At 40.3% G+C, this 27283-nt stretch overlaps 1 protein-coding gene across 4 annotated transcripts in view; it reads left to right on the forward strand.

Annotated features, from left to right (window-relative positions):
* The window catches only part of FGD6 (FYVE, RhoGEF and PH domain containing 6), a 76068-nt gene that overhangs the window by 22413 nt on the left and 26372 nt on the right, over positions 1-27283 (forward strand). For all 4 annotated transcript variants that reach the window (XR_010886537.1, XM_067312397.1, XM_067312406.1 and 1 more), the window contains exons 3-8: positions 4289-4436; positions 7903-7970; positions 8061-8091; positions 18921-19072; positions 19924-20080; positions 21531-21618. Coding sequence is in view for 3 of the 4 variants with exons in the window: in XM_067312397.1 (XP_067168498.1) it covers positions 4289-4436; positions 7903-7970; positions 8061-8091; positions 18921-19072; positions 19924-20080; positions 21531-21618 (644 nt within the window). In the remaining variant the exon portion in view is untranslated. The remainder of the gene's footprint in view (positions 1-4288; positions 4437-7902; positions 7971-8060; positions 8092-18920; positions 19073-19923; positions 20081-21530; positions 21619-27283) is intronic.

Here is a 27283-nt window from a genome sequence, read left to right on the forward strand (position 1 = left end):
TTTGTAATGAAATATAACTGTAGAAAAAAAGATTTGAGATGAAATATACTGCGGTGTGCTTGTGTGTATTTTTAGTTGATTATAAATTTCAGATAGTGTGATTTTTGTCTATATGTTGAAGGCTGTCTAAACATATTTGATGAAATAATGGAGGGAGAGATGGAAGTAGTATAAAGATGCTGAGAGACACTCCTGTGAAGAGCATGGGCACCTTTTTCAAAATAACAAAAAGACGAGTGATAAATTCTATGAATTTAGCAGAATTTTGTGTGCGAGGACTGCTCATTTGTCACCCCTACAGAATTCTGAGTACTTATCAAAAGTAGAAAAAACTCTTAAAAATAATGAAAATCCTAAAGAAATGAGTATAAAGGAGTGGTAGTAGTGTGGAAGAACCTATTAAATGCTTTGGAGCTGCGGAAACTTGCTTTAGTAGATGTGTTGATGCTAGCACATGATGTAATTCTAATATACTGTAAGATGCTTAATGTTTAGGCATTGCGTAGCAGACACTGTCTTTGAATCATCTCGGTCATGCTTAAAATACTACTTGCCTTCTAAATGCGTCAGGAACTAAGTAAGTTTTTTTGGTCATCCTTTGAAAGCAATAATATTTTGTTGCTGGTTTGGGTAGGATTTTTTTTCCTGGATGGAACAGTTTGATGGCAGTTCTTTATAAATTTTGACAATTTATCTTGCTGTATGTCTGACTAGGACATGCATGTTTTGTTTCATTAATATCTTACTATAGGACTAGGAAAATATAGCATAATATAAATGTTTCATCCCATAATCTACTCCATTATGAAGCAAATTAACACTCTCTTAATTTTGTGTGTCAAATAAAAAAGCCCCACATCTATATTTAGGTAACTTGCTCACATGATATGACAAGATATTCTTACTCAGTGGACAGTACAGTGAGTTGGCAATGATGATGTTTCACATGACTGATAATGCAGAAGTTTCTCTTACTTGTGCTGTGGGTAGGACAAAATATGTGATGAAGAGGGAACAAGATAGAAATAGGAATTTTGAGGATTGTGCGAACTTCAAAAATCAGAAGAGCTGCTTAAAAAATAACCCCTACTGCATGCCTGGGACACTTTGGAAAATGAGAATTAATACATGGTAGAAGAGCCTTTATTTATTTAAAGATTTACTGCTATTTCCAAACTAATTTAAAGGCTACAAGGAATTTCACTTAGTCTAGAAATAACTTTTAGGGAAATTATGTATATTTATGGTATAGATGACTTAAGAAGTAAAGCACAGAAAGAGTAATCAGTAAATGCAAAACTGCTTCTGTTCAGGACAGAAAAGCCATAGCATGTGTGATGAAAGAGTAGGACAAAAGGTACAGGCATGTTTCTCCAACGCATGGTTGGTAAAGACTAATGAAGATACTGACAATGTCCAGGTGGTCTTTGGAGTCCCAAAGCAAAGCCACAGGTACCAGCGGGAGTAGCTCTACCCATGCCTATAATACTGCGTCCTATTCCTGAACAGCCAGGTTATTTGATTCTGGGAAATTTCTACGTGTGAACTGATTTTTAACCATGAATCATCTAATCCACTGTGGGTTTATTTTTTTTTGGTTTTTTAACGGGAAAGGGGAGGCAAAAAAAGACTGCCTGTATCCAGTGAAAGAACCTGAGGGCTGTGTTGGGCTGTGAGCCCCTGCCCTTTAGAGTTGGCAGTATTCTAGTGAATACACTATAAAGATTTGCAGGTGCTTTGGCTGCCCAGGCAGATGATATAAGTAAGATCTGGTAGAGCGGTTCTCTTGGCTCTCGTAGTTTTCTTTAGAGGTGTAATAGGTGGCATATGCAGTCGCTCTGTGTGTGTGTGTGTATGTGTGTAAACACACAGACCCCACAAATGCAAGAAAAGCAGCTTACTCCTTAAACATTTTTGGTGATTCACAGGAAGGAAAAAAATGTATTTTCTGAATGACTCTAACCTGAGAACACTTACTAAACATCCTGATTAATTAGTAGCTAATTATTAATTTTTCTGAGTAGTTTTTAGTAAAAATTTCCATTAAATAAGCTGATGATTCCTCCGTTGAAAAAAATTCTTCCCCTACCACAGGCCAACTAAGTTGATCCTCATCCTTCTGGGCAAGGAAGAGTTGTCAGCTGATCCAGAAGTTCTCTATTATTTTCTGACCAGCAGGTGCTATTCCGGTCACTTGACTGTACATTAGATAGGCTAGTCAAGGAGTTTTCTGACCTGCTAAAGTTAACAGCTACCTGAGGAACTGTCAGAGGCCTGCTAACGCACTTCCATGAGAAGTTCCAGTGAAAAGCTGCTCTTCTTTTGCCTTCCTGAAGCTCCTACAGTGTCTGCGGGGGAGGAAGTCCCTGGAATACGTCATGGGTTGTGACGCTCAGCAGGGGCCTCTCTGCCGGCTTCTCTCCTACCCGCGAAGGTGGCCGATTCCAGGCTGTGATACCTGGGTGCTGCCGCGTGCCCTTGGTGCTGCAGCCCTCTCCCGGCTCCTTGCTTGGATTCGGTGATGACCTCACGGTCTTTCTCCCCGAATCAAGGTTCAGGTTGGGATGACAGTAACTGGTTGTTTCCCTAGGTTTTCCTGTGTCATTTTAGTAGAACCAAGCTATTTTAATATTTCTATGTCTTTGCGGCTGACAAAAGGTCTGTCCACAGGCCAGCTTATCTTGTCTTCATCTCTAAATATATTTCCACTTGTGATCAGCATTTGTTCACTGGGGGGGCTGGGGAGGGGGTATGTGTGGTTTGAGTCAGTGGGTTTTTTGCTGTTGTTGTTTTGTTTTAACTCTGCACTAAGCATTGAATAATTGACACCTTGCTGTGCCTGCCGGAGCATCCTTGCACAGCTGGTATTCTTTATTTCTTCTGTTTGGGAAAAGGTTCCTGGCAGACAGTTTCCATGGCGTCCGCATGGACATGTTTTCTTTCTGGTAACAGTGGCTTTCAGAGGTAGTGAGTGTAAGAATTGCCCCCCCCCCCCATTTGCTTTCTTGGGATTTAAAGCTGGCAAAATACAAGATAAGTCGTGAACATCCCTTACACTGGGATGCACAGGTTGTCTGTGTGAAGAAATATACAGTCCTGAAAGATGTTAGCTGCTGCACAAAATTAGGTTTTGATCAACACAATGAGATTTGTGCTGGCTAAGACGGGTTGGGGGCAGGTTTCTGGATTTGTTGTTTGTTTCGTAGAGTGGCTAGTCCCTTTTGTTTCATATATCGCAACAAGCCTGTGGCATCTCAGCATCTTTGTAGGCTTTGGCACATCTATTTTATGGATTTAGACACTGCTTTATTGTAACTTGGAATTATCAGATGTTCCCAACGATTGAAGGTAGGAGCTCAGGGATTTGCAGTGTTTCTGTGTGACTTTATCAAAAGTTTATCAAAACTGTTTCCTCTAGGCTCTTTCTTTTTGTCTTTATCTCTCCCTACTCGCCCCCCCCCTTTATTTTCTTCTAGAAATGCATTTCTTAAATTCCTACTAAAGGTGTCAAGGCTAGTTAGAGGAAGAAGGCTGTGTGCTTGTCTCATGAAATTTCAGTACGTTGCAAATGTGGCTAAAGCTAATGAAAAGAGACACCTCTGTAATCATGCTACAGCAACAGAACAAGATTACTTTTTATAGCTTTGGCAGCTACCTGGAAGGTGTCTGTCCCTGAGGGATGGGGGGTTTGAATCACGAAAGGTTCCACGTTTTTAAGAGCTGAGAATGAATTGGGCAGAACAGTTCTAACATTGCCATCCCTGATGTGGTGGTTTAGCTAGCTTATGCTTTGATAAACAAGATTGTGTGTGTCTATATATGTAGGTATACACAAGAATCTAGAGTTTCAGACAAAAAATTCCAGTAGGAGTACCATGTCTGGAACAAGTCCTGACATTATGAGAGAGAGGAGAGCAAGAAGTCTAAGATCTTTTTTTAAATCCTTACAACACATGATATAAATGTTGCACTACACGTGCACAAAGCAGTAAGGGAACAGAGTAACCAAATTTCGCTCTCAGTGGTGATGCAGGTAGACTGTGAAGGACGCGAATAATGTAAATTCTCCAAAGGTCCTGTGGCTTTTGGCCACAGTGTCAGCAAGCATTGTACAAATCTCAGTGTAGATGAAACATTCCAGAGTTCCACTGTGTAAAATCCTACCGCTGTCTTCCTCCTCTGGTCTCAGTGCCTCTGATAACAAGTAGATGAGTTATTGTGGTATAAAATAGAAAGCTCTTTATTTAAATAAAGTCTAGTGTATTTATCAACTACATTTTCCTTATAGGACATCAGAGGAGCACCATGATCGTCCTAGCGTGGTAATGGGAGATCTTCAGTCAGATGAAGAAGATATCATGAATAGTTCTGATGAAGATGATGACACAAATTCTGATTCCAGCAAAGGGGAGCTGGATCCTCAAGAAGATAAACAGGTATCTTTTTATTTTTTGAAACTGTTCCTTACTCTTATGCTGCTTTGTTTAAAAAAACAAAACAAAACAAAAAAAAGTCAATAAGAGGCATTGAATCAAAGTAACTCGACATATTTCTTTTTTCCATTCTTATAGTTTCGTTTTTTCTGAAGTTTTAATTTGTGTGCACTAGCCTGATATCAAGAGACTAAGTTTAGAAATATGCCATTAGAAAGTGTGTGTTGCCTGACACATTCATTCTTAATCTTTCACTGAGTTGTAGAGTTATAGACCTACCCACCATGCCCTTCTCATACAAAGTTACATGTACAGATGTATATTTAGATGTTGGTTTGAAACAAACTTGTAAATACTCTTTAATGAGGCTGTCTCCTCCTCACAGATCCCAGAGTGCACAATGTCTCTTGTGCACTGAACATTTGAAGTCAACTGTTTGATTTGTCAGCATTGGTAAAGCCCAAGCGAAGGGGCTAGAAGAATGTTGCAAGGTCCAAAGAGGTCCTTCTGAAAAATCTCTTGGTAGTTGTAGTTTTGTTCATATGGTCCTATTTCAGGGGAATTTTGGCTCTATGAAGTGAAGGCTGTGTTCCAATAACTACTTCCATCTCTGCAGACAGCTTTCCTGCATTCAAACGTTCTTCTCATAAACCTGCCAAATCGCTGTTTGACACAAAGCATACAGATGACTGTTAACTAGTTTTTCGTTCTTCCTTTTCAAATGACCTGAATACACAGAGGGCTCATCCCGCTTTTCAGCATTTCAGTTCCTTATTCACTGCATTGATATTGAGGAGACACAATTAATGTGCATGTGAGGCCTGAGGGTTGTAGGGCCACAGAGCATTGAAGAGGTGAAGGACACAGTTAACTGTTATGGCCAAGATCTGACCTTCTGCTAATTTCTGAGAGTGCTGGATTGGAATGATTTGCCCTATTTTAGTCTTGTTTCTCTTTTTTTTTTCTTTTTTTTTTCTTCAGATTGGGAGCAGGGAGATAGAACTTCGTTTTGATCTAAATAGTTAACGGTAGAGGTTTGATCCCACTCCTTGGGGATTACTAACTTTCTTAAATCCTAAGGGTTTACAGTCCTGGAAGTCCTGAAATCTGCCTGCCTGTAAAATCTTTCCCTCTCCTCAGTAACAGTCCTAGCAGCTCTGAAGGCACTTAATCTCATCCCAGATGAAGTATGGTTTCCCTTGTTGGTAGAGTATGACCTCAGATATATTTGCCTCCTTTATTTCATTTATTTGTTTTTTTTAAGGTAGTAATGAGACTTTCCAAAGATGGAAGAGATGACTTGATGATGCTGTCTCAGATTTGAGTTTCTTGATAGTGTGCTGAAACAGAGTTTCATTTAATTAAATCTTCCAAGAGGAATAAATTGGGGGAGGGAAAGAGAGCCAAGAGAAAAGCTTGTTTCTGTGAAATGAACCAGAACAGTATCTGTATATGAGCTAAAATTACCTTGTGTGTCTCTAGAATTGTCCTCCTCAGTCTTTCATGACAGAGTTTTACAGGAAGATATCGCTGTTAGGAAGCTTCTTAGGTTTCCTGGAACGTGCATTGGTAATTCCAGGTAATTCAGAACTTGCTGTGAAGCATCTGTTCTTCAGCTTGCTTCAGCTGGCCTGTGGCACATGGAGCTGGTGGCAGAAGATTAGCAACGATCCGCTCCTTGCTTAAAACTTCCTAACAGCTTCTGCAGCTGCAGAAGAAAATGAAACAATCTCTGCATTGGTGACCAGCTGTTTTTGTTTTGTCTTACCACAAGCATCTGGCTGCTTTGATGCTTTTAATCCATTAAAGGCGATAACGTTCCTTCCTATACAGTGTCTTGAGGCAGAAAGCCCAGGTTATATCCTTTCAGTTTTCAGATTAGGCTGTTTTTAGGCCCAGAGTATCTTTTGACTGAACAAATACAAAGTGGCCTTTTCAGTGCCAGCTGGTATGTGAAAAGTCTCTCAAATTAGGTTGAAAACAGTGGCGATAGTTCATTTTGTAATTGTTTTGCATTAGCATCTTATTCATGAAATACTAATTTTCAGCTGGTTTGCAACTGTCAGTTCTACAATGAATGGCAGATATCTTGCTTTGTGTAACTGGATTATTTGTAAATTCAGTCTTGTGGTATATCAGCTGTGCTTTCTAAAAAGGCATCAAGGCATGAGGAGGAGTGTTTTAGAAATAAAATCCCAGCTCTTTGTGTGTAGCTGTATATATAGTATATAAAATCTAGAATGTATTTTGCATATATTTGATGTGATGCCAAATTACTAAAAATTAAATTAATTATTTTTTAAATTTAGATTTATTGAATTTAACAACATTGTTAAAACCATCCTATGAATATCATAGGTTTCACAGTTTGACTTCTAGCACTTGGGAATTCTTTATAGGTTTGGAGAAGAACTAAAACTCCAGAGGAATCTTGCAGCATGCTGCTTATGAATCAGAAGTCTGTAGGCAATGCCACTGATGCCTACTTTTGAAGACACACTGTTCAATGTCTACGTTACACTACCATATCCAATACAGCCTCGCTAGGATTTCCACTGCATTTGTGTGGTGTACCTTATGATGTTTTAGTCCTCCTCATCCATGCTCTTTCTTTGAAGCCCATTGAAATGAAAGCCTAAATATGTAATAGATATAGTGCCAGCTGGCAGCAGAGAAGCATACTGCTAACCATAAGTGCTGTTATGGAGAAAGATTTTATTTATCTGGGGGAAATTTTAATGGAGTTACACTGGTGTAAAAACATTTGCATCCTGACATCTACCCCCTTTTGCTTTGCTGTGGCTGTTCCTTCTATCTGATAAACAGTAGCACTGATTTGTGCAAGTTGTATGTGTGCATGCACAAAAGTCAGCAACATTTACACGGAGCCTCAGGTTACAAGAGACGAACTTCTACAGTTTTGCCGTATAGTTGCTAAGTAGGTGAACCTGAATCCAGCAACTTTTTTTACTAGACTGTGAAAAGTTGACTTTTCTCTTCTTTGTGATGTTTTTCTCCTTTCATCCTCTGCAGAAAGTCTGTATTTAGTGTAAGATGTGCCTGAAAGCCATCTGAGATTTCTGCAAATACTACTGTTGCTGTATTCATCAGTAAAAAAAAATGTGAATAATATACATTATCCATACTTTATTTCTTTTAATAACCAATAGCTATCACTTTTTAGGGCCTTATTCATTATGTGCTTCAGTGCTTCCTGTAATAATTAAATAGGAAGGCTGATAGTTATATGAAAACTAATTTTTAGCTAATATTGTTATTCCCAGCTATAAGCTAAACTGAATTTCACATGGATCCTGGAAAGCCAGGAGATTTCCAAGCAGTATAAAATACTTTTTATTGAAAATAACTAGTGAATATCTACATTGGATTTGAGAAACTAGTAGGCTGAAATGATCTTCACTACAGTTTTAGTAAGTGTGCATAGTATAACTTATAATTTTATTTGCAGAGTAAGGCAGCTGGAAAGAAAACAAAAGTTTACCATATTGCCAAGGAGATCATGAGCTCAGAGAAAGTGTAAGTGTCAATTCTAAACTTAACACCTCCTCAGTTTATTTTAATTGTGTATTTCAGATGTAACTATTTGCTTTTTCTTGTTTTTGATAGGTTTGTGGATGTGCTAAAGCTCTTACACATTGTAAGTATCTATACAATTTTTGTTTTTTCTTTCACTGGTCTCATCCATTAAAGTTCAATGTTTAGGTTTTATTACAGTGAATGTCATTTTTTTCCTACAGTGTTTACATGTTCAAAACAAAAATTAATCTAATTCAGCAGAAATTTAAAGTTCCAGATTTTTTATAATGGGTGAATATTTTGGTGGTTTCTTCCCCTTCTCCCTCCTCAGTTTTAATGCACGCAGTATTCCAGTTGAGTGCGGTACTGCTTGAATATTGAAAATGGAATGTACATCCATTTATGCTAATAGGCACCTAATTTATAAACCGGCTTGTACTGTAGCAACAAAAACCAAATCTTTCTTTCATAAATCTTCGGTTAGAATAACTTTTAAACTAGTGGATTTTTTGACCTAATTTATGTTTAGAAATGATGCATAAAAATACACGTTCTTTAGGTAATATAGCTAATTAGCTCTCTTTGTGTTTGTCACCATGGCATTATTTTTTTTTAGGCTGCAGTATTTTGACTGATACTTGCTTCCTGATAACAGCTGTGATTGCAGTGCACACAATAGTGATGTTCACAGCAAGGGCTGGGTATTTATTCCTTGCTCATGCAGACCAATGATCTGTTAAACATGCTGCGTAGAAGATGATAAAATAGTAAATTAATGAAGAATTTAGCTGTCTTTAGCACCATCTGATGTGATTTCTGAAAACCTCTAAGTCATATGTATGTACTGTTTTATCACTCTAATAAGTGCAAGCATAGTAATTTTTCCTTGGGCGACAGACGTAGTTATATTGCAAACAGATGCATTTGAGTCTCTTGAGAAGCTTGGTCTGTGAAACTGGGAACAAAGACTCTTGTGTATGGATGTGTACGATCCTGTAAAAAGGAGACCTTCCAGGCAACAAAAAAATTACCACACCATTTGCTGATTCCTCTCTTGCCTTCCATCTAAGTAATTGATTTTCCTGTTTTGTTGGGGCTTGATTTTAAAATGCTGGGTCAAACGTTTGTGGCCAATGTATAACTTATAGTCAACATAGTTCCTACTACAGAACTGAAGTTTAAATGCTGGTTAAAGGAAGAGAATTGGTCTAATGAGTATTGACAAGTTTTAAGTTATGTGATTTTATTTATTTTTTTCATGCATGGAGCTTGTACCTTAAAAAGTGTCTTTGCTTTTCAGTGTGCCAGTTCTTGAAAATATATTTTCAGCTAACGTGTACAGTACTGGAAGCAAAGGCCATTGGGGTGGAAGAAGCAGACAAATGGAGGAAGAGCGTGGGCAAGGGAAGGTAGTGTAGGGAGCTGAGGAAGTTTCTGGTATAAACGTCTTAAGATGGTCTGCACATAGGTAAATCTGCAGTGTTGTAGAGTGTATTCTGCTTTGTTTTAATGGATAACTCGCAACTCTACCCATGACAGTATGTTAGTTTCTAGCTGCCAAATACAAACACGTTAGAAATGTTCTTGTTGGCTAGCAATAACAGATTGATACGTATTCAGCCTAATCTAACAAGGGAGGATGGTAGGCTGGGAGTCAAGGAAACGCGCTGTTCTCACCTTTGCCTTTGGTCCACCGTGTGAACCTTGGTAACTGCTTTTGTCAGAGTGGGCACTACTTTTGAGCGAAGCGTGTGCACCTGTTCTTCATTAAACACATTTGCTATAGTTGAGAAAAGTTATAGAAACACATTATTTACAGAGTGGTAGATTTGAAGATTTTGAATGTTCATCACAGACATTAAATCTGTTTACTTACTCATATTATTATGGATAATATGTAAATATTGGTAAAACTGCCATTTTGATTCCACCTCTACTGAACTACATTGGCTTACTGGCTTTAGTGTCAGAATTACTAACTGCCAGTCAAGCAACCTCTGACAGATTTCTGAAAGTAAAAACTAGGTTATCCCCACACTGGGCTGCTTCGCCCATAGTAAAGATTTGGTCTGTTAGATGAGGTTTCATTACACCTTCTGAACCCTCTCTTAGTGTTTTTCCAAAGAGTAAATGCTTGAAATTTAGTGACCAAGTCCATTAGCAATGCACTGAAACTGATAATATTCTGCTTAGTCTGCCTTACTGATGCTAGTTAATGCAGGTACTCTTAGTACAGTCAGGTAAGCGAGGTGGTGGAGTTGCTCTTTATGTGAGAGAGCAACTGGAATGTATGGAGCTGTGCCTAGGGGTGGATGAAGAGCAAGTTGAGAGCTTATGGGTAAGGATCAAAGGGCAGGCTAGCATGGGTGACACTGTTGTGGGTGTTTACTACAGGCCACCTGATCAGGAAGAGGAAGTCGATGAGGCCTTCTACAGACAGCTGGAAGTAGCCTCACGATCCCAGGCCCTGGTTCTCATGGGGGACTTCAACCACCCCGATATCTGCTGGAAAGACAACACAGCTAGGCACAAACAGTCCTGGAGGTTCCTGCAGAGCATTGGTGACAACTTCTTGACACAGGTGGTGGAGGAGCCAACGAGGAGAGGTATGCTGCTGGACCTCGTACTAACAAACAAAGAAGGACTGGTGGAAGATGTGAAGGTTGGTGGCAGCCTTGGCTGCAGTGACCATGAGATGGAGTTCAGGATCCTGCGAGGAGGAAGCAGGGCACCAAGTAGGATTGCAACCCTGGACTTCAGGAGAGCAAACTTTGGCCTCTTCAGGGACCTACTCAGAGGAATCCCATGGGTGAGGGCCCTAGAAGGAAGGGGTGTTCAAGAGAGCTGGTTAATATTCAAACATCACTTCCTCCAGGCTCAAGAGCGGTGCATCCCTATGAGTAGGAAGTCAAGCAAAGGAGGCAGGAGACCTGCATGGATGAGCAAGGAGCTCCTGGCAAAACTCAACCAGAAGAAGGAAGTATACAGAAAGTGGAAAGGGGGACAGGCCACTTGGGAGGAATATAGGAACGTTGTCAGAGTATGCAGGGATGTGACGAGGAAGGCTAAGGCCCGTTTGGAATTAAATCTGGCTAGAGATGTCAAGGACAACAAGAAGGGCTTCTTCAAATACATCAGCAGCAAGAGGAAGACTAGGGGAAATGTGGGCCCTTTGCTGAATGGGGTGGGTGCCCTGGTGACGAAGGATACAGAGAAGGCAGAGTTACTGAATGCCTTCTTTGCTTCAGTCTTTACTGCTCAGGCCAGCCCTCAGGAACCCCAGACCCTGGAGGCAAGAGAGAAAGTCTGGAGAGAGGAAGACTTCCCCTTGGTGGAGGAGGAGTGGGTTAGAGATCATTTAAGCAAACTTGACACCCACAAATCCATCGGCCCTGATGGGATGTACCCACGAGTGCTGAGGGAGCTGGCGGACATTATTGCTAAGCCACTCTCCATCATCTTTGAAAGGTCATGGAGAACAGGAGAGGTGCCTGAGGACTGGAAGAAAGCCAATGTCACCCCAGTCTTCAAGAAGGGCAAGAAGGAGGACCCAGGGAACTACAGGCCAGTCAGCCTCACCTGCATCCCTGGAAAGGTGATGGAGCAGCTCATCCTGGAAGCCATCTCCAAGCATGTGGAGGACAAGAAAGTGATCAGGAGTAGTCAGCATGGCTTCACCAAGGGGAAATCATGCCTAACCAACCTGATAGCCTTCTATGATGGAATGACTGGCTGGGTAGATGAGGGGAGAGCAGTGGATGTTGTCTACCTTGACTTCAGCAAGGCTTTTGACACTGTCTCCCATAACGTCCTCATAGACAAGCTCAGGAAGTGTGGGTTAGATGAGTGGACAGTGAGGTGGATTGAGAACTGGCTGAATGGCAGAGCTCAGAGAGTTGTGATCAGTGGCACAGAGTCTAGTTGGAGGCCTGTAGCTAGCGGTGTCCCCCAGGGGTCAGTACTGGGTCCAGTCTTGTTCAACTTCTTCATCAATGACCTGGATGAAGGCACAGAGTGCACCCTCAGCAAGTTTGCTGACGATACCAAACTGGGGGGAGTGGCGGATACGCCAGAGGGCTGTGCTGCCATTCAGGGAGACCTGGACAGGCTGGAGAGGTGGTCAGAGAGGAACCTCATGAAGATCAACAAAGGGAAGTGCAGGGTCCTGCACCTGGGGAGGAATAACCCCAGTCACCAGTACAGGTTGGGGGTTGACCTGCTGGAGAGCAGCTCTGCGGAGAAGGACCTGGGAGTGCTGGTGGACACCAAGTTAAGCATGAGGCAGCAATGTGCCCTTGTGGCCAAGAAGACCAATGGTATCCTGGGGTGCATCAGGAAGAGTGTTGCCAGCAGGTCAAGGGAGGTTATTCTCCCCCTCTACTCAGCCCTGGTGAGGCCCCATCTGGAGTACTGCGTCCAGTTCTGGGCTCCCCAGTACAAGAGGGATGTGGCACTACTGGAGCAAGTCCAGCGAAGGGCCACAAAGATGATTAAGGGACTGGAGCATCTCTCTTATGAGGAAAGGCTGAGAGAGCTGGGCCTGTTTAGCTTGGAGAAGAGAAGGCTGAGAGGAGATCTTATCAACGTGTACAAGTATCTGAAGGGAGGGTGTCGAGAGGATGGGGCCAGACTCTTTTCAGTGGTGCCGAGCGACAGGACGCGAGGCAACGGGCACAAACTGAAACACAGACACTTCCACCTGAACATGAGGAAAAACTTTTTCACTGTGAGGGTGACAGAGCACTGGAACAGGTTGCCCCGAGAGGTTGTGGAGTCTCCTTCTCTGGAGATATTCAAAACGCGCCTGGATGCAATCCTGTGCAATGTGCTCTAGGTGACCCTGCTTGAGGAGGGGGGTTGGACTAGATGATCTCCAGAGGTCCCTTCCAACCTCAGCGATTCTGTGATTCTGTGATTCTGTAACAAATACTTTAATTTAAGAAAGAGATGTTTTTAAGGTGCTACTATTCAGAGCATTTGAAGAGAAGCCTAAAACAGCTGAGAAGGTGGAAACATGGTTGCAAGCTCGTAACAAGTGCCACTGAATTTTTATTAGCATTTCCTTCTTTTATGTTAAGGAAGTCAGGTCAGGGGTGCAATTCTAAAAGCCTGTTTGGACACTGCCCTTTTTAAGTACACCTGGCTTGTTCTGTTTAAGACAGATTACAAAAGTTCTGTAGAAAATGATAAATACTTAGGGAAGTTTCTGTTATATCATGAAATTGAACTAGACATGATAGAGCTAATGGACTTCACTGGCTTTGCACAATGATACTCTCCCAAACATATTCTATGAATGGGGTTGCTTCAGGGAGGAATCAACCATTAGATGTAATCTTGAATTCTCTGTATTTCTGGTAATAAAATTATAATGTTTTCTTAAAGGACAATATTCCAGTAAAGTGCTCTTAGAAACTGCAGAAGACAGAGTGCAAAATCAAATCAGTACATCTGTATATACCTTTCTGTGATGATTCGTGTATGGTTTCTAGAGGATATACATGGACTGTGAAGATGCAAGGAGTGTTATTTCTTCCCTAAGGGCACTTGCAGGAAAAAACAACTGCGAACTAGATGTAAAACCTAAGGCACATAGGAGAAACAAGCACCACTGTGCGAGGTGTTCTGTGCCCTAAAACAGCAGCATGTTGCTGGACACAAGTAGGACAGGATCACTGCCTTTTGCACTTGCTTTACTATGGGATTTTTTGGAAATAGTTTGCTTCGCACAAGCGAAAGCAACTCATCAGCAGCACCTGTTGCTGTAGGAGTAAGCTACCTGGCTTAGTTGCTATGATTTCTTTTGTCCATTTTTTGGTCCTAATTTTATTATTTTGCCAACATCTACCACTCTTTTTGTTTTCCCTTCCATTTTGATTTTTTTTTTTTTTCCTCCTGCTATGGGCAGTGAGGTTTCTGGTCCAGCAAGGGAGCGTGCACTGTTTGGGATGGGTACTTCTACTGCAGGGTTTGATGTCTGACTTTTTGCTGTGGAAGTAGGGGGTAGAGGGGGGAAAAAAAGCTTAGGCCTGTAGGCTTTTGCCTGAGCCTTTAAATTTTCACTTCTGAATTATACCTCAGTTCTGTCCTTGTTAGGACTCACTCTGAGAGAAAGTAGGAGATTGTCAGGAGGCACCTGGAACTTCTCTGCAGCCACAAGACCACCCTCTTGTTGGACAAGAACAGATCAGAGTTCAGACAACTTCCCCTTCTCTGTTGTGTGTCCTTCCAGAGGCATGCTCTGGAAGAGTGTGGGAAACTCTGATTTAATTTGTTTCTGTTTTCAGAAGGCATTTATATGTCAAAAAAAAAAAAATCTTAAGAGTTTACTTTGTATGTTAAATTGTAGCTAAATATCATGAAGAATTGATCATAGTAGATTTGGAAAAAGAATGTAGTGCATATTGAGGAATGAAATAACTGGGTATCGGAGCAAAGGAACTCCTGACCTCTGGTCCTGGCTTATTACTGATCTACAGTGTGACCTGTGAAAAAGTCTCTCAACCTGCAAATCCTGTTTCTCCAACTGTAGAGCTTCAATATTTGAACAGTTTGAAGTGAAGATGTCAGTAAAATTTTTAGTCTGTTAAGTGTTTTACCATTGCTGACTGTTGAGGCATTTGACAATGAACTGCTGCTGTAGATATCTTATTTAAAAAGGCTAATAAAATAATTTTGGTTTGGAAGGAAGCATTGCTGTACTACCTAATCTATTCCTTGAAATAACATTCTGGGAATATGCCACAGTCAAATAATTGATTATTTTGAAAGTTAACTATGTTATTAAATGCTTATAAGTGAGCATAATAAACTGCTTGAGAAAAAGGTGTGGAGTGAGTTACCACCCTTCCAGAATCAATTCCCTATGTTTGAAAAAATGCCACAATCCACATTTATTCATCTTTATTAACTATAATTGCTATGGTTAAGTTTGTCTATTTCTATTTTGTTTTAAATAATGTATTTGTGAAATCTTCTGTAACTGTATTCCTAGCAGTCTTGCTTAACATTTGTCGTAGTACAGCCGCTTGGCTGTTTCCTAGAATGTGAAACTCTCTCTCTTTTTTTCCCTTCCCCCATACGATGTGTGTTTGTGTTCCTTGAAAAGCATCCAAGTGCAAACATTTTTTCTTAAATTAAGCTGATATTTGAGCTATTTGGAGGTGCATTAGGTGGAGTTGTACTTCAGCAGAAGAGATTATGATTTTTTTTTTTTTTTTTTTTTTTGCTGATGGTATGGTCCAGGAGAACAAATCCAAGATCAATATGGGTGAAGCCTTAGGAGTAAAAGATGTGATCACATTTAGCTCATGTAGCACTTCCTATTCCAATTAAATTTATGCGAAGGTTTAATTTCACCCATTTAAAGTTATCTTCATTCAGCTATTCAGATATCTGAAGGAGCACTTAATCAAATAAACAGCTGAGTAAGAGTTTAGTCATGTTAATATATATCTTGGTTTACAACCAAACTTGTTCCTTTGCTCCTTAGACTAACGGGCAGGTTGCGTTGAGCTGCACTAGGAATCCTCCAGTGGAAAGAACAGAAAGAAACTGTGACTCAGGGCCTTTGTAAAGGGGGAAGTGTGTGGGTTGATCACAGATGATTCACAGTAAGGTCAGAATTATTTCAGATATCACAGCCATTTGCTTGCTTAAGGAAACTGCATTGGTGGGGAGGGGGAAAGAAGTGATGGTGGTATCCCACTCAAATATTGTTACAAATCAAACATCTCTAGCAAGAGTGTATACTAATAGCATAAAAAAACCTAACATTTTTAAGTTGGGAAGGCTTTATCAGACAATAATTCTACAATATATACTCAGAAGAAGTTAAAACTGCCTAAACTAGATTTTCTTATGGACAACAGGTACCCGTGGGGTGCTGTCTTATGTTAGTCTGCAGTAGAAAAGGATGATTCTGCATTGGAAAGAATGTACAGTCCAGGGGCAGTGATGAGTGCTGTCCTCTTCAAGTAGCTGTGTGAACACAAGTTGTCTTTGCCTGAAAAGTTAGATGTGATATCGAAAGTACTGTATAGTACTGTAGCACTATACACGAAAAATGTTTGTAATGTGGATCACTTCTTGCACGTATATATAGATATTGGAGGCTATCATTATTTATCACCTCCTGTGCAATGTATGTATTTGTGATGGTGTTTCTGTGTTTGTATTTAGCAATGAACAGATTCAGTTTTAGAAGGAATTAGGTGCTGGAGCATTAAATTACCATTACTATAATTTCTAAGTCACTACCTACTTGTATCAAAAGTTGTCCTCATCTAAATAGTTTCCACTCTTTGGAGTGAAATTTCAGATTTTACTTTTTAAATTAATGTATTTCCCATTTAATAATAAAAATACATCCATTCCAGGCTTTGGTCCTTTTATGTATGAAATTACTTTCCCAGAAGGCCAGTACCTTCAAGTGCAATGACTCTTGCCATAACCTTAAAAAATAAGATTATAAAATAGATTTAACACCCCCCCCCCGCCCCAGACATATGATCTCTGCCTTTAACTCTTCAGTTTATCTCGAGTTAAACTTGGCACGATGGTTACTTCACAACCACTGCCAGATTATAAATACATCTTAATATGATTACAATGACAAAGGCATTGTACTGCTGCTGTAGTGAAGACCTGATAATACAAAAAAAAACAAGTGTTGAAGTTTATCCTCTTTGTTGTTCAGCAGTCTGGTTTGCATCATTTGAAGGTTTGGTGTTATCTTTCTTTCCTGTGTTTTCTCTCTGCAGGGCTCCTTCTGTTGACTCGGTTGTGGAGGGGGGCAGAGGGGGTGATGAAGCAGAGCTTTGACCAGTTCTTTTAAAGACCGAGCCTTGCATGGCATGATCCAGAGCCTCATGAAGTTGATGCACTTTGGATCAAGCCAATAGAGAAATCAGATTCCATGTATTTGGAAACCTGCTGCAGGCTCTTTGGCTGCAGTATCTAGAAGTTAGTTAAATGCTCTTAACCACAAATGACATTCCTGTCTTATCTACTGGTGCTTAAACCTGACTCCCTGCTCTCCTTTTGTTGTTTGGTCAGGGAAAAACCTAGTTTGATTATGCTATAGGCAGAACTGCTTTTCTTTTCATTCTGCACACAGCCTTATAACATTCAATTAAAATTCTTGTTTCATCCCATGGCAAAGTGTATACAATATATTGTGTGCAAGAGTGATTTTGGGGACTAAGGGGAGAATGTTGCGGTAATATGAAGATGCATTTTGCATGAGGCTCTATAGAAAGCCTCATCTGAGCTTTAGCCATTGTAGTTCCTGCATCATTTGAGTGTTAAGCAATGCCCTAGGGTCAGGAAAACGCGTAAGATGCAGCTGGTAGTTAACCTATGTGTCACTAGTCTGCACAGAGGACGTAAAACAGACCATTTCCATATGAATAACACCATCTGTTTTTTAACTCCATTGCACTTCATTCTGAGCCTTCGCCCCCTCGCCCTCATTGCCCAGTATCTGCTTTCAGTTTCTTGTCATAGCTCTGCCCAGCCACAGCCTGGGTGACCTGGAGGGTCACAAAGCAAACAAGTGCATCCCCAGCTCGCGACTACTGAGAGCTGATGTGATGAGGGGAGCGGACAGGAGAAATCTGAGACTTAGGTCTGACAGATCCTAAATAGTGCCAGATGCTGCGCTATTGAGATAGCTACTAGGACTTGTGGGAGACCTGTGCGGGTGGGAGGGGTGGAGCTTAGGGGGGTTTTTTGGTTGTTTGTTTGCTTGTGCTTTATTTCCCTGAGGACCCTACAAATTTTCAAAGGCAGGTGTGGAATCCATGCGTATTTAAAATATAACTTATCGTAGTACTTGGGAATATGTGCCATTTGGTCACCTTTTTCAGGCCACCTGCAGATTGTCCACAGACTGTCAGGCTTCAGCAGACCACAAACCAAAAAGCTGTTACAGGTTGTCTTTTTTCCACTGTGTTTCAAATTCAAGTGAGAGACGACAACACAGTAATCACATCCTAGCTTGGATTTTCCTTTTTGTCAGTTTAGACCATGTTATATACTTGATTAATTTTTCAAGTGAAATACTAAATTGCTAACCTTTTTTTTGAAAATTTTGTTTGCATGTGATCAGGGAAAATACCTCTCCTAGTAGATACAGACTTTCATTATGGATACAATCCTGGCCATACTGACTTATATGGGACCAAGATTTTAATTCTAGGTTGTTTAAAGAGGCCCGGTAAACCTGATCTCTGTCCTATTGAGAGCTGGTTATAGCATAAAAATACTATAATAAGCTCCTTCAAGGGTAAGTGAGCAGGGCTTCCTCCTCCCTGTAAATGTTTTGAAGGTGCCAAGGTTGTTTTAGGATTATCATTAATATTTAAAATCTCATGATTTGCATGCGTTGGTACAATATCTTTTTGTTAGATATTAATTTTCCTGTGTATGGAAGAACTGCTAAATATAACTTTTGTGACACTACATTATTTTATCCAAGAGGCACAACTTCCTAAAGGGCATCTGTAGATGACTTACAAAAACTGATATGATTTTAAAATGTGTTATGATTGTATCAGCTGGAGTAACATTGTTCCTTGTTGGTCCAAAGATCCAGGAAGATACTCAAGGGCCACAGAGGCTCTACAGATAGTAAATACTTTTTTCTGTAGTTTCCTCCTGTGTAGTATCAGCACATTTTTAATGGTGCATTATAAAAATAATTAACAGCTTCCATATAGTGCACACAGGAGCAGTGAAAGTAAAGGTCCAGTGTGAAACCGAAGGGATTAAGGCCGTCCCCAGAGAGTATGTTAAGACTGCACAGAAACATAACACAGATGGTCCCTCCTTGCCTTCAGTAATAGGGAACAGCGCGTGGACTGTCTGCAAAGAAAGCACAGCTGTCTGCCCTGGTGCTTTGAAGGCTGTTCTCTCAGGGGGGCTTCTGTCCTCTTTGTGCTCCGACAGGATTTCCGGGACGCTGTGGCACATGCCTCCAGGCAGCTTGGAAAACCAGTGATTGAGGACAGAATCCTGAATCAGATCCTGTACTACCTACCTCAGCTGTACGAGCTTAATCGGGACCTCCTGAGGGAACTGGAAGAGCGATTGTCTCACTGGTGACTATCAATGAGGAATACAATTCCTTTGACGTTGTTAAAATTTATCTGAGGGACTTACGGGACTCTGTAATGACCATGGTTCTACCCTTGTTTGTTTTCCACGTGCCTTTTTAAATGATAAAATTCAATTCTAGGATGTAGGAGACAAATTTCCATTTAGATGATTTATTTGGCATTTAGGTGCATCCAAAAGGATCCAGAAGGCATGTAAACATGTTTTGAGCAACTACACTTTTTTGTCTAAAATTTAGTTTCAGTCTAAATTTCTGATCCTTACATGTGTAGTTGGGCATGATAATAAGTGGATTGATTTTATTAGAGGAGTAGGGAGCTGTGAAGATTAGTTTGCATTTTAAAGATAGTTGAGATCTACTGACCAAACACAGCATTGATTGACAGCCATGATCCTGTTAAAGCCCATTCTCAATTACACAGGTGGGTATATCGAATTCAGCTCTCAAAGTATGCAAGTAAAGGCATTGAAAAGAGTTAAAGACTGTAATCAGATGCTTCCTATTAAGGAGCGGAGACTACACCTTGAAGTTTGAAGATCCATTCCTGAGGAGGCCAGCTTGTATTAAGGTGTTCTTGTGTTCAAAGTCCTTTTAAGTAAACTGCGTATAAAGTTGTTATGATCTAACTGCAGACTAGGGTATAGAGGTGTGGCTGTGTGCCTGGTAAGATTTTTTCAGAGCCATTACTAAGCTAAGTGCCTATCTGTTGGACTGAAAGTTTTTTGTTCAGAACATAAACTGGAACATCTTAATGTGAAAAGATCAACGTTTTGCTCTAAGATTAACATATGCAGTCTTTTGTGGTTTTTTTAATTGCTCTATTCTTGTTTCTAGGCTTGACCATCAAAGAATTGCTGATATATTTGTGAAAAAAGGTCCTTACTTAAAGATGTATTCAACTTACATCAAAGAATTTGATAAAAATGTTGCACTGTTAGATGAACAGTGTAAGAAGAATGCAGGTTTTGCTTCAGTAGTTAAAGACTTTGAGGTACTGTAGACTTTTGTAGAATACACTATTTTGTGGATTTTCAGAACTTGTGAACATAAGTTCTTTAAGAGGCCATCGTAAGGCCAACAGAAGGCTTTAGAGACCATCCTCCAATTCGTTTATTCTTTTTTGCTGCAAAGTTTTGGGTTGAGACCTAGAAGGGTGGAAATGGAATGAAGTAAATTCAGATTTTCTAAAGTAACCAGTGATTTTGACTACCACTGAGAGATATGTTAAAAGATCTTGATTTTCAGAAAATTGAGCACTTGTCACAAAATATGTCGAAGACGCATTGACAAAATCATTAGTTGTTTTTTTAGTTTTGTCTCCTGATCATACTATGCACCAATTAACTGTCTTATTTGAAGCAGATTGACTTCACCACCACATCACAAGGCAGTAGCTAACTCTTAAGACTCATTTCATTTCCATTGTAAACATAGAAATTTCTGATCTGCAAACTTCCAGTAGTCTTCAAACTCAGCGCGTGCAACAATCAGATGAACGCTGATTTATGTCATTAAGAACATTGCCAAATTTTTACTTAATCCCCTTAACACACAGAAAAAAGGTGCAAACTTCCTAAACACGATCCACACAAATGTTTTAGTCGTTTGTGAGGCTTTCCCATCACCCTGCAAAGATTAAGTTGGCATTAAAGGAATTGTTGAAAATGGCAGAAACTGCTCAAATCAACACTAATAACTTTATTTCTAGCAAAGACACAGTCATTTAACCACGAAAAATGAAGTAGATGATAGCTGACAAAACGAACTGACCTCACATCACACCACAAGGGCTTCCTCTTGGGTAATGCCTACTCTGTTTGTTTACAAATGGTTACAAAGGCTATTTACTGTAGGCAAAGGAAGAGGTTGAAGTACAGAGTCGGGAAAGATAGGAAGAGGAAAAGAGGTCTTTTCAAAGAGTTGGTGTTTCTGATACACATTATTTTGAATGCAAACTCAAGATAATTAAAATTTCTGGAGCATGGATCTTTTCTATGTTGTCTTTGGTAGTTTGGACTGATTTAAAACTTCTTCAGAGCACAACGTTATCTTCTCTGCCATTCTGCCTAATGAACGTTCACAGTAATTACCAATGAGTATTTTGCCTTTGCCACTGGTGTTTTGTTTATTTCTAGGAAGATTCACCTCTCTTCCTCATTAAAACAACAACAACAACAACAACAACAACAACAACAACAACAACAGAAAACTGTTTTGAATCTGTAGAGAATTTGTACATTTGATTTTTTTTCTTGACATTTTGCATGTCTTCTACATAGGCAAATGCTTGCTCTGTGGTGCAGTGTAGCACTACAGTAGTCATGTCTTTTTAAGATAAAGCTTACTTGATGTTGTTGGTAGTTGCTTGAAGGTATGTTTTCTTTTGCTTGAACCCTTGACTACCACAGAATTGTTATTTATATCTTGGGTGTTTCTTTCAGATGAGCCCCCGCTGTGCTAGTCTGGCACTCAAGCATTATTTGCTCAAGCCTGTTCAGAGGATTCCCCAGTACAGGCTCCTTTTGACAGGTACAGTCAAGCTCTTTTACAGGCTTAAGCAGCCAGTTTTCACATGTCCCAGGAAACTTGTTTTCAGGCAGTCATATCCATCCATAAAGCATATTTATCTGACTTCAGATATGTGAAACTTTAAAAAAAAAAAAAAAAAAAAAGTCATGAATTTAGAGGGTTTCTTTGTTAATGTTGATTGCAATAAGATACACAGAGGGTGTGCACAGTGATGTGCTCTCTGCTGGTGTGTCAGCTGTGCTTTGCAAACATGAGACCTGTGCTGATTTTTTGTTTCTGTGGTAACAGAAGCCAGTAATTTAGTTAGAGGATTGGAAAGCTCTGCTTTGTTTTTTTGTGTGTGGGTTTTTGGTTTTTTTGAAGGAAAAAAGTAGTATGGAAAACTGGAATTAGGAGAAGGAAATGAAAGATGTGTATACACATCTTTCGAGCTTTTCTTGAAAGCATCTTCTCCATTCCCCGCCACGCCTCCCCACCCAGGTGTTTTGTCTCCAAAATCCTTTCTCTTTTAAAAGCAAAACAAGCCTTTTCAGCATAAATTTCCAGTAAGTGCTTAAGGTTTGTTACAGGGGTTACAACCTATCTTAGGTTGAAGAGCTGGCTTGGGCCCAGGAAAGCTAGGTTCCCTTCCCTGCTCCGACATTGGCGTATTTGGGTGACCTTGAGCAAGCCATCTCCATGATGCAGTGTTTTCCCCTCCATAAAAGGAGGGCAATGATATGGGCCGCTGTTGTGAAGTCTTTTGTGATGTGTTTGTTTTAAGAAGGGGATGGCTCCTGTAAGGAACTGGAAATACTTAAGACTGTTTTTGAAAGCCATCGCTTCTTGATGAGCAATTTAAAAATAGCCTCTGTTTACGTAGTAACTACAAAATAAAATGCTCTGTGACCTTTTCTTGGCTCTGTAGCAGCTTGCTGGCATTTTCCCAGCAAGTGTTTACACTAGTGATGTTGTGGCAGATGTAGACTTAAGTGGTACCTAGAAGTTAATAACTTATTAAAGTTGATTATTTTCGTTTTAATCATTTCATTAAGGTCACAGATGGGGGGGGAAAGGGTGAAAAGCCCTTATTAAATGGGCCACTTTTTTTGTAGGGAAAAATCTTAGTGTCTCTTAATTGATAAAGTAAAACTATAAAAAGACATTTGGGGCTTGTTTTGCTTTAAAACTGTACTGACTTAGGGCATGGTATAGGCCTGTTGTTCATTCCAAAATCAGTGAAGGAGCTTTGGAGATTTTCAAAGGTTTTAATTAAAAGGGTTGAACAGAGGAGCGGGATAGAGTAAATACCTTTCTCGATATATAGGCACGTGCGCGCGCACACACACACACACATACATATGCACATATGAATATATGTAACTGTGTGTATATATATATTATATATATATAAACTATATATATATGTATATAGTGATATAGCGAAGTGAGAGATGTCAGAGATGAATGGCACTAAAATGAAATGACGAAGCTGAAGACTAATTCCTCATTACCATTGCCTGTGAGTGCGGCTGGGACAGGATGTTTTGGACAGGTGACTGACAAGCGAACACCTCATTTTGTGGAGATGGTGGTTGCTGGAGGAGTCTCCAGTCCTGCAGGCCATACTGTGGCTGCCCAGCTTTAAGCCACCCTGCAAATACACATGGCCACCGACATGAAGTGTATTGCGATGCTGGGCACTGATTTGGAAGCGGAAGTTTTCGTTGTTTGGTGGGAGGAATAAAAGAGGTCAGACTAAGGATTTAATTATACTGAATTGTTTGCATCTGTTTCATTTTCACACTGTTCAGTCTAGCCTGCCATTTCACAGACTTCTGTTTTCCTTGCTATTCCCGCTCTTCCGTATCCACGCGGCTGGCGTGACTGCTTTGTCACCTTCCAGCACTTCAGTGTGGTATTGCGTCGTCTTCATACACGCTTGTGTTGCCGAGTTTTCAGAGCAGATGCCAAATATTTGGATCTGCTGTTGGAGTGGGTGAGACAGAAAGTAAGCAAGCAAAACGGGAATGGGCATGACTTGCAGTGATGCAGCAGCAACCCCAGTCAGCTGATGGGAAGCTGGCAGGGGGAGGCAGAGGGGATCAGAGCAGAAGAGCAAAAATCATCCCAGAAACGAAGCTGCTCAGCCTGAGTCAGCAGGGGATTCTTCCTATTTCGACGTTGCGTGTTGGTGGAACAGCTTTGTACTTGTCACCTGCTGCTACGCAGCCACGTTGCAAGGTCGTTGCCGTGCTTTGACGTGCTGTTAGGTCTGTGTGAGCACAAGCAGGAGCAGGTGGGCTCGTAAATCAGCTGAGCAGAGGCGCAGCCGCCATGGTATTCCCGCTTAGCTGCACGGGTTCTCCGTTCCGTCGCGCCGGCTCCCGCTTCTCCATACCCTGCCCTCTGGCCCCCCTGCGGCAAATGTTAGATGGGTTGTTGTTGGGGAGGCTGGTTAGAGGCAAGCTGGTTAGAAGAAACTTCTTTGATTCTCATACGGTTGAGAAGTTGCTGTCGCTTGTTCCACACAAACCTTACCTTGCTTAGGTGGTAGACGCTTGTGCTAGCTACAGTGCTGCAGCTGTTTCTCCCCTGGTGTCTTTATTTTTTCAGATCTTTTTCTCTCTTAGCTTCCTGCTCAGTCTCACCTTCAGTTTTAGTGCTACGTCAGTTGTATCTGTCTGTATTTAAGGATCAGCCTTCGAGTCTGTGTTATAGTAAAGCAGATCCGTTCTTGCAGACTCACATGTAGCTTGCTCTCAGATTTGTCCCAAATCTGTTGATCTGATTTCTATTTAAATCAACAGAAGGAAAACTCAATGCTAACAGTATGACAGCATTACTGGTTTTGTGTTATTTTCCTTATTTTATTCTGCATTTGTGGAAAGCTGTTGGTATAAGTGTAGATTTTTTTGCTTGTTTTTTTCTTTTCCTTTTGCTAGCCTAAGGTCAGGCAATAGGGAAAGAGGATAAAAATTTAGGTTTTCTATCTCTGTTCTATATTTAAACTGTTTAAAAGAGTTTCTTTCTCTGGTCACTCTTTTTTTCCTCTGAGAACCCAGTGGCTCATCTAGAAATCACCTGGTGGTTTTTATGTGAGTAAAAAGTCTGAATAATTAAACTACGTTTCAGAGGACAAAGAAATTTGGCAAAGAGAGCAGATACTGTTTTACCTTGATATTTGACTTCTGTACTCATTTTATCTGAGAATATTTTTGCTAAAATGTCCCTGTGGTTGTCTCTGAAATCTTCTTGTCCATATAGGTTTTTAAGCTAGTGCCTCCAGAAAGTTGTTACAAACACAGAATTTCCAATGTGTATTCACAGAACAGAAGAGACTAAAAAATCTGTCCTGATGCTTCTCTGAAGTTGAGTTTTAGATATGAACTCATGTCCGCTTACCAGCGGCCATGTACATGTGTGTACATAAAGAGAATGTACATAAAGAGAATTAAGATCAAAATTATGTGCATAAAGAGCATTAAGATCAACATTATGTAAATATTTATCACTTTGGGGATTTTACAGTTGCAAGTTTATTTGGATGCTTCAGACTTGAAGTATAAGAGCGGCCTTCCTTTTTGACTATAGCATTTTAAGTGAATGCAGTTATATTAAAATCTCTCTCTAATTTTCCCTCCTTTATTCAATGCTGATATAATTCAGAATGCTAGAATATACCAACCAAAAAAAAAAAAAAATTGTAAAGTGTCATCGTTTCAGGGAACGTGTTGTACCGCACGAATACACCAAGAAACAACTAGTTCCCTCGTTGGGTCTCTGATTTTAAGCTTCTGGTGCAATTACTTTGGATATTAAATTGGATGTCTCCATTCACCTGGGACAGTTTCGTAGAGTGCCAGCAGTACATTTGGAGATTAGTAAGTTATATCCCCTTACCTCTTGTTCCCAGTCTGGAGAGAAGTGAGTCTATGGTTGGCAGCCTTAAGAAGATCTAGCTTTTTTTTATATAAGCTGCAAAGACACATATTTTCATATTGGGAGGTCCCCGCTTCAGTCCTTTGCGCTGACCAAGATGAAGATCAAGCTGCAATTGTAAAGCTTTAACTTGCTTGCTTTATGGTGGAGTCCCAAGTACGCTTTGCCTGGGTAGGAAGGCACAGTTGCTGCTTGACAGAGCTCTGGAGGCAGGATAAGAGAGGGCACCTTTGGTCTAATATTCTTAAAGTGTATTTGTGAAGCAGGTTCCTCCAGGTTAAATCAAAGCGAGGGTTTTCAGCTCAAGTTAAAAACAGTGTGAACTCCTCTCAGTTCCTTTTAAGATGCCTCCTGTTGATTTTTCTCTTAAATGAATTTCTTACCAGCATAACCCAAGGTGATTTGAGGTGGAGTTTTTTTGTAATGGAGACTGTGTCCACATAAATATTGCACATAAATGTCTGGTAGCTACTACAGCAAAAGATTTTGAGGGCTGTGAGCAATGAAATATTTATGAAGTTGGAAAGGTTTTGGTGCCATGTTAGACTTTTAGTAAAAGATCATACATTGGCCAATGCCTGATTATGATCAGACAGAACTGCAAATACAGCAGAAAATCGGGGGTGTTCTTGTGGCCCAGTTAGCCCAGTCGCTCCTCACTGCCTCCCCCAGCTTCCCTGCAGGACACCCCACCAAGTCCCTTTTCCTTCACCATAACCTGCTCTTCATGCTTTTCTCTGCTGGATCTTACCTTAGGTCTTTGCCAAAAACGTATTTTTTTAAAAAAAAGCCAAATATTTTTCTTTCTGTGGTTCTTTTTTCCTCAAAACTTTCATTAACTGACAAGATTTCTCACCCTTCATAGCACTTTTACTGCAGAAACGCATTTCATAATTGTTTTTTGCATGAGGAAAGCATTCCAGTACAGCGAGTGATCTCGGGGGGGCCTGTGTGAAGCAAGACGTCTTAGGAAGGCAGGAACTGTTGGCTCCAGATCCGTCTTGAGTAAAAGGATGAATCTGGGTAGGGCAAGCACATGGGAGCTGAATTATTTTACTCCCATAGGAGTAAAAGGCATGAAACTTGTGCAACTGCTAAGCTAGTATTGAACATTTGCTAAATCACAGACCCTATGTGATTAGTTTTTGGTAGATCTGTCAGAATCTGAATACGTTCACTCACTTAAAAGGTAATTATAAATTGGTATTTGTTGATATCATTCCAGCATATATTTCTCTGGAAGTTTCTGCTTGGGTTTCCATGAAATTTAACTAGTTCAAAGCTGTGGGCTATAGAGAATACATGGCTGACTTATATATATATATATCCTGATTAATATATGTATATATCTTTGATAGGACATCATACTTCTTGGTGAACTAGACACTGAACCAGGAAATGGAATCTCCAGGGGAATGTTTTCTTGATAGTCAGACATTTGGGGTGAATTTTGGGCAAGTAAAATAGATTTAAAAAAACTACCAAGGAAGATTTTAATGAATAGATGGTGCCATCTGGTGGTTGAGGGCTGGATTTATAACTGAAAACCAAAAATTCCTATTTGACAATTTTGGTGGGTGGGGGTGGTAAATAATACTTTTTTAATTTGAAAAATATTAATCATAGTAATCTTCGGGGTTGGGCTAATTTTTTCTCAGCTTTTGTACACGAGTTAGGTGCTAAGACAAAACAAGGTAGTATCTATAATATTCAGGTTTTTTGCGTCAGCTTAAATGTAAAGGAT

This window comes from Apteryx mantelli, chromosome 1, assembly GCF_036417845.1.
Source record: "Apteryx mantelli isolate bAptMan1 chromosome 1, bAptMan1.hap1, whole genome shotgun sequence".
Classification (NCBI taxonomy): Eukaryota; Metazoa; Chordata; class Aves; order Apterygiformes; family Apterygidae; genus Apteryx; species Apteryx mantelli.